This window comes from Asparagus officinalis, chromosome 1 (genome assembly GCF_001876935.1).
Source record: "Asparagus officinalis chromosome 1, Aspof.V1, whole genome shotgun sequence".
Lineage (NCBI taxonomy): Eukaryota > Viridiplantae > Streptophyta > Magnoliopsida > Asparagales > Asparagaceae > Asparagus > Asparagus officinalis.
In genome coordinates, this window is record NC_033794.1 from 125,683,339 (window position 1) to 125,691,009 (window position 7,671).

The 7,671-nt window shown below is 35.1% G+C and overlaps 1 protein-coding gene across 1 annotated transcript in view; it reads left to right on the forward strand.

The window, feature by feature from the left end:
• LOC109831801 overlaps window positions 1-7,671 on the forward strand; it is a 20,310-nt gene that overhangs the window by 1,463 nt on the left and 11,176 nt on the right. The window contains exons 2-4 of the mRNA XM_020399273.1: window positions 650-823; window positions 4,589-5,006; window positions 5,167-5,450. Coding sequence (XP_020254862.1) covers window positions 650-823; window positions 4,589-5,006; window positions 5,167-5,450 — 876 coding nt within the window. The remainder of the gene's footprint in view (window positions 1-649; window positions 824-4,588; window positions 5,007-5,166; window positions 5,451-7,671) is intronic.

Sequence of the window (7,671 nt, forward strand, 5' to 3'; positions counted from 1 at the left end):
ATAAACAATAGTGCATTGCTGTCTTTTCTGATGTTATTATATTTTCTGATATTGTTAGATGAAAACAATATTTTCTTTTCTTGATTCATTGATATACCTCAGATTCAGTCACATGTTAGGTAACATAAAATGAGGATATTTCTATGGAGATCAGCTGAATATTGATGCATCTGTACTTCAGGTTTGAAGTCATGGAAATCACTTAGTTGACTTTTGAAGTTGATCTTCCTATTATTATGTTATGAGATTCTCCTTTTCCTTTCCTTTTGTTTGGGCTGTAGTCCCTGTCAGGGTTTTAATAAGCTCCACGATATAACAATTCAGGTGCACTATCTGTGTAATGAAAAGAGGGTGAAGTTTTCATAATATCCCAAATAATGCATTATATTTTTTCTTGAAAATTACTGCAAGATAAATTCATTAATTATACTCTCAATTTGTTTGTCTCTTTATAAATTGTCAAAGAGTTTTCTCTTTGAGGTCTCTAGTATATTTACTCTATACACTGGGACGACCATAGGTCCATAGCTGCTTTTGCTCATTCTACATCTAATGTCGACAGTTAACATGCTCTTTAATTTGTTTCTCTTGCACTTGTTAATCAAAACTGTCCTCACACATCATTAATATTTGTTTGTTCCTCCTGCAGGTCAGTGAAGACATTCACTTATGAATCATTAAACAATGTTGCAAGGTTAATAAATGGTGTGTCTGCACTACTACTAGCTGTCCTTCCAGGAAAGACCACCATGTTAGAGGGTATCCAAGGATGGGAACTCAGACCCGCTTTACGGGGACCTCGACTTCCTCGTTGGATGGAAAAGTAAGTTTGGTTCTTTCTCATTATATAAAAGTTTTAAGTATATTTTTTATACAAGTGGTACTTATGGAGAAGTGATTTTCTGGAAGAAAAGATTACTGTTAGAGCATTGTTTCATTTGTCCTTTTATTTATGCTTATTCATATATCTTTCTGTGGCAATTGGAACCCATGCAAATCATCAACTTAAGATTGGATCAGCTGTGAAGAGAAAAGGAGGAAACTTGTTTCTGCAGCAAGAAAAAGCATAATGAAGTTTTGACCTTCTATCTTTTGACGTTTGTTAGTTATCTTCAGTCTTTTTATATAGCTCATGAATCATGAGGCTAGTGATTACAAGGATGATATGAGAAGTTGTTCTTGGGTCCATTTATATCACTTTTTGGAGCTTCAATATGGTTATAGATGCTGTTCAAGTTCCATTTAAAGTTAAAACCAGCTGACAAATTTGAGAAAAAGAGGTAAGCTGGAAATTTAGTTAAAAGTTCATTGCGTTACATTATAGTTAGTGTTAAGGCATGAATGACTTACTTTTATGTCACTGGAAGAATTCTGAATTAGAGTGTTAGGATTTAGATGGCAAACTTGTTGGATGAAATTGCCTGGCAAGGGATAATGCTGCATGTCAAATCTATATGTATCAAAGAACTTTTGGAGGATAAAATATAATTTAGAGAACTTAGTGAAATTTGTGGAAACAGGAGTGAGGCCATAGTTGAAATTGAAATTGATACCATGACTATTGCCATTTGTTTGTTTCTTGAGATTTTAAGATAAACTACCTAATGGGTGCCGTAGTTTTATATTGAAAACACCAAATTCATATTTAAGTCCCTCATATTATATGGGCTATTGCCTTCGAACCTAAGTAATAGTTCTACATGGCTACGCATAATGATTCCCTAATCTGTACTAGTTCATATATTATGAATTCAAACAATTCATTATAACTCAAAGAATTAGTCATAACATAGGGAGGAATAATGAAAAAATTGCATAGTATGAGCAATTTGAGGATGACTGACATCACAGAACATTTTTGCTTAGAGTATGACAAATTCATTTATATCCAATACTACCTGAATGTGAGAAATTAAGTGCTGTATCGAGCTAATTGCTATACAAGTTAAAGTACCATTAAACAAAAGGATGGGCGTGGGACTGTCCATTGAATCTATAATGCCTGCCTATAGAATTCCATATTGCCTACTGAAGCATTGATATAGCCAAATATCAAACCCTGAAGTGGAGGAATATGTAAGCAATATTAACATAGCAAAATTCCATACCCTGAACCTGGGGAATATGTCACACCCTATGTTACCCGGTACTTCTATCATGAATCCGTATCTGTTCCCGACACGTATCCGACATGTTCCCATACCCAAACTTCATGGACACTCCTTGAATATATGCCTACATTTATAATGACATGTAGTCAATTATATGATATATGTTTTGATTTAAAAAACTTGTCAAACACTTCTTGGATGTATAGCCTACCCTTCACATCCATTTCTTGAAACTAGTTAGATGTGAGTCAGGTTCGTTTCAGCCGATACCCAACTTCAAAACTATAAGTTTAAAGGGTTGTTTCAGTGTCTAGTTCAAAAATGAGTAGTTTCCAAATTATAATAATCAGTATAGTAAAAGAAACTAAAAAATATGACAGGAATTTTAATTCTAATGATGCATGAAGTGAAAAACAATAATGAACTCATGTAGATTATTAATTTCAATATATATATACCTGCCCGTGTTCCCGTATCCGTTTTCATGCAACTTAGGTCCACCCCTAACGTTAAGTACTATAATATTAATATAACAATCACCACACCCTAATCTACTCCAAATAAAAATGGGAGAAGCCAAGATTCGCTATTCATACTACAGTAAATGCCACAGTAGAATTTAGTGTACCACTACTACTGTAGCAAGCGCGGAACTGGACACTGTTTTTTGAAAAAATATCACTGTAGCACATGGGAATACTATGTCAGAGGTGAAAATACTGTAGCAATTCAAAAACCCAAAAGATGGCAACGGTTAAACCGGGATTACTGTAGCAGGAAAAATATGCCGTGAAAGCACGGTGTTCACACTAGTAGTATATAATGCTGAAATATTAATATAACGAAGTTCCATATCTGAACTTGGGGAGTATGTCAGACAAGCAATAGTCACGCGTTTAAGTATGCATAAGAAGAGTTTGTGGTAAAAACAACTCTAATGAACCCAATAATTAACCACAAGCATTTTTGAGAGAGAAATCGCTAAAAGAATTGCGTGTTCAAAGGGGAGTAGTCCCAAAATGGATGACCTCTTGACAAGGTGTTTGCTCAAGGCATTACAAGTGATAACTATAACCTATTATAAGTTCTATTGTTGGTCAATGCTTTCTGATCCTCTAATTAACCATTATCACGTCTTAACCAATGCTGTAAAATGAAAGACAAACTCATTTATTCTCTTTTTTAAGTTCCTTGATTTGATGTAAAACTTTCTTTCAGTTAGTCCATGTGGACATAAGAGACAACTAGATAAGAAAGGGTCTTTCCATAAGGTAAGAGAATTTAGTGTTTTACAATGCAACCCTAAACTTCACCCCTCATTTTTTCTTACTCTATGGTAGTCAGTAGATTTTATTTTTGTGCACTGTGGATTTATTCATATTAGTTTCTAGCTTGGCAAATGCTTGGGGAAGTCTGTCCACAATTTCTTTTCCCTAACAATATGAACCACTCCTGTGGCACATGGCTACATTATCCCTGGAAAAACTTAAATGTTTGACTGTGAGCATCTTGTAGCTGAAACAGGTCTAGGTTACATGTTATCTTATAAAGCTGTGGAAAATGGTGTGGATTATTCTTATTCCGATGGGTATTCGAAATACAGTACTGTATGCTTTTAGTTAGTTTCAACTTTCAATTGAAATGTTGAATGGGGAAATGCACATTTCTTTCCTGTTCTTGTAAGAGCAATAATAAAACATTTTCTCAATCTCCACTTATTTTTGTCAATATTCTGAGGCAGTTACCGTTAGGGTTCTTCTTGCTGGTGGTGAGTTAGGACTTAAGTCTCAGTCCTTTCTGATCCTTACATTGTATTATTATTGGGCAAACACTATTACTTCTCTCTCTCTCTCTCTCTCTCTCTCTCTCTCTCTCTCCCGTTCTAATTCACTCTCTCACATCCCTCTTCTTTCTGAAGTTCCATGATTTACCAAACTAGTGAAAATTTGAACCACAATTTCTTCTTAGCCTTTTGGATGTTAAGTCTCTGCATTGAATGTGAAATGAATTCCATCTTGAAGGTTATCCAGAACATTGAACAGCTAATTCATTATACTACAATTGATTAGAAAGTATTATAACTCTGACAAACAGTTCAAGTTCTTTGGATATTATTATGTTTATTACGATTTGAAGACTTCTTGTGAATTATCTCCCTAATGCTTAAAGTTTTGAATGTTATGCCTGGCATACATTTGTCTCCTGGGAAGCTACTTCCAAGTCCATACTACGTTAAGAGTTTCCAACCTGCTTGTAATGCAATGCTTAGTGGTGGTTTACTGGTTCAAACTAGAGGAATGTAATTTTCATTACCAATTTGGGTCTGAAATATGACCATGACTGTTGTCCAGGAAAGGCATAGTATTGTTATCTGGTCCTCTTGCTTTTTATCCTGTCCTTTTTATAGTCATGTGGTGTTCTCATCTTGTGGAGACAACTGGATAGTACTAATATGTCAATCATGCCTTTTGTGACAGTGGTGTTTCTTCCTTCAATGAATTCATCCATGAACTTTCTGTGGATCCTGACGGCTCGTCAAGTGCAGACTATATTTCTCTTGAAGAAGATGATGAGGATGACATCCTTCCTGCATCTCCTGCATCCCATGCTTCCCGTTTGTCTCGTGCAAGCAGTTTGAAAAGTTTTAAAAGATATGATAGACGGGTACTACGCACGATCAAGTGCTTGCTTTCCTGGATTCTGTGGACAGTCACAGTTTTTTTGAGGATACCAATTGTAATGTGTGAGTTGGTTGGATTTAGAAGGAACAGTACTGGACCTAATTATTCACCAATCTCTAACCAGTCGTCAGGTCCTCTTTCTACTCTGAAACCCCCCCACATAAAGCACGATATTGTCCAGCGAACTACTGACCGGAGGCGCGGTGTGATTGAGGTATATCTTACAAATTGTTATATTTCTAACTACAGATTTAACCTCCATATTCCATTTTCACAGTGATATTTTCTGGAATTATTTCTTTTTCATCATCTCATCTCACATGGTATGTTTCTGGTGTAACTTTTAAAATGAAACATTTCATCTTATTCTCCAGGATCTTCACCTAGCAATTGAGATTTTCATTGAAGCAATTTTTGACATGGTTCACAAGGCAGTACATTTTCTTCTTTCACCCACAGAGATCTGCCATAAACTTTTCGGATGGGTTTCTAATCATGGAAGTAGTGAGAAAGAAGGTTGTGATAGTGATACTGATGTGGCTGTTCCAACTGCAACTCTAACTAATGCTGATTCTGCTCCAACTGAAAGACAGACTACATTTAACCATTCTTTAAATACGGATGCTCGAACGTGTCAAGATGTTATTACAGAGCTTGGGTAATACTTCTTTAGCTTCTTCGTTGTTTCCTTACTGAAATCTAGTCAGTAACAAGGTATCAAGTCACTTCATAATAATTTTATTAGAATAGATCCCACTGAGAGCAAGTGATGTAATTTTCTTGAGAACTAGTAGAACTTGGCATTATGCATGATGATAATTATCAGGGTAGGTCTAGAATCACCAATAAATTATGTGGGACTTGCAACGGAATAGATGAAGGGGGGAAAACGATGGCCAGAGTTTCTTTTAGTATTGGAATTTGATTTTAATAACAAATTTCTTGTAGTCTTATCTGTAAAAGAAAAATTATTAGTTAAGAATTTTAATCGATTTAGAAATCTTTTTAGATCCTATTATTAGGACTTTTTTTATTTCCTAAAGAAAGGGCTCACAAAGTAATTGATGAAGACACAGAAGAAGATGGCCAAATTTTCTTTTATACTTAGTAAAAAGTTTCTTATAGCCTCATCTATAAAAGAAGAATATTAGGTCAGAGTTTCAGTTGATTTAGAAATCTTTTGAGATCCTATTGTTGGAAAATTTCTGTTTTAGTAAATTTAGGATAATTATTACTCTTCCTTATTAATGATTAATCTCTCAACAGTCAAGTTTTTGTAGGTCTATATAAGACTAAGACTTCAAAACTATCACCTGCATTTCCCACATCCAAATAGATCGGCATTACTTCTTCACAGATACACAACTTTGCTATTGACATTACTTCAAATTCAGATTTTATGTAGGAAAATTTCCATCCAGACCTTTTCAACAAAAATATAGTCGCGGTCGCATGAATTAATTACAGAAATTCAAGGTTCTTCGTGATATGCAAGAACTTGAGGTCGAGTTTTCTCTAATAAGTGGAGCGTAGGGCGATCTTCTCTTGGAAATTTAGAAAGGAATAAATGAAGAAGTTTATGAGTAAAGGTATGGTTTCTTTGGATTTCTGGTGCAATTGGGTTTAAAACTCAAGGTTTGGTTATGTGAGACCTTAGCTCATGTGAAGCGGTTGATTCCATAGTAGGGGTGAGAAAATGTTGGTGTCGGTTACAAATTCTGGCAAACCGAACCAAACTGTCTTTGTTCGGGTACTAAAGCGAATTAGTTCAGTTTGATCTATTCGGTTTGGATTTGGACTCTCTTATAGCTAAAATGGGCTATTTGGTCTAAATGAAAGACATGAACCAAGGAATTAGGAAAGAATGATGCAGATCAAGGAATAGATAAAAGAACGATGCAAATTGAATTAGAGGGAATGAGAGAATGAAATTTGTGGACCAATGTAAATAAATTAGAGTTTTAGTCTAGAGAGAGGAGGGAGTCGTCTGTTGGTTCCTGTTGAAAATTTCCGAACGAAACCAATTTAAACACATTCTAAACCAAACCAAGCAGTTAAATTTTGATTGGTTCTGTTGTCTCAGTCTGTTTAGCGGATCAATGCTTCCCCTGATCGAGGATTTAGACTAAATTACAATTCTAGGTTTGTGTGATGCCAAACGAGTGACTTTGAGGAGCAAAACCCAAAGCCTAATTTTGTTTCCTGTCCTCTCTCATTCATCACTAACATTTCCCTCTGTTCTTTCCTGCCATTTGGTAGCAAAGCCAAAAAGAATCACCATTACACCTTTGACGACAATATTACTCCAAATTTCAAATCTTATATGCAAAGCATTCATCAATGGAGGATTTTCATGAAAACTAATGCAGTCAGCTTGAGTCCATTATTACTTCATGCTATCCATTTTTAAAGTTCTTTAAAACTTTTATAAAGCTAAAATTTTGTTGTATACCTTTCATTTGTACTTGATCATGTGGTGGTGTTTTTCGCAATGCATAGGAGTTCACATGCATTTCTTGTCGTAAAACGTAATGGCTTTTGATACCACATTTGAACTATCTAGCTACAAAAATCATGCAGGTGGTAGTAAAATCTACAGAAGTTTTGGCATGGTATAAAGGCAAAAAAAGGACACAGTGTCATAGTGTAAGGGCTGTGATTGCAAATTTTACTTTTAATCTAGAGGAATGTGTTCCAATAAGTATGACATTCAAGGGTATATTTGCCAGATGCTTTTGCATTTGATTCTATAGCTTCGCATATGATTCTGCAAATTATCATTTTCTGGAGTCCAAGTTGACATCGTAATCTCAATATAATTGGCAATAAAAATGTGATAAATCAAACAATTTCCACTTCTTTAGAGCTCCAGATTTTGG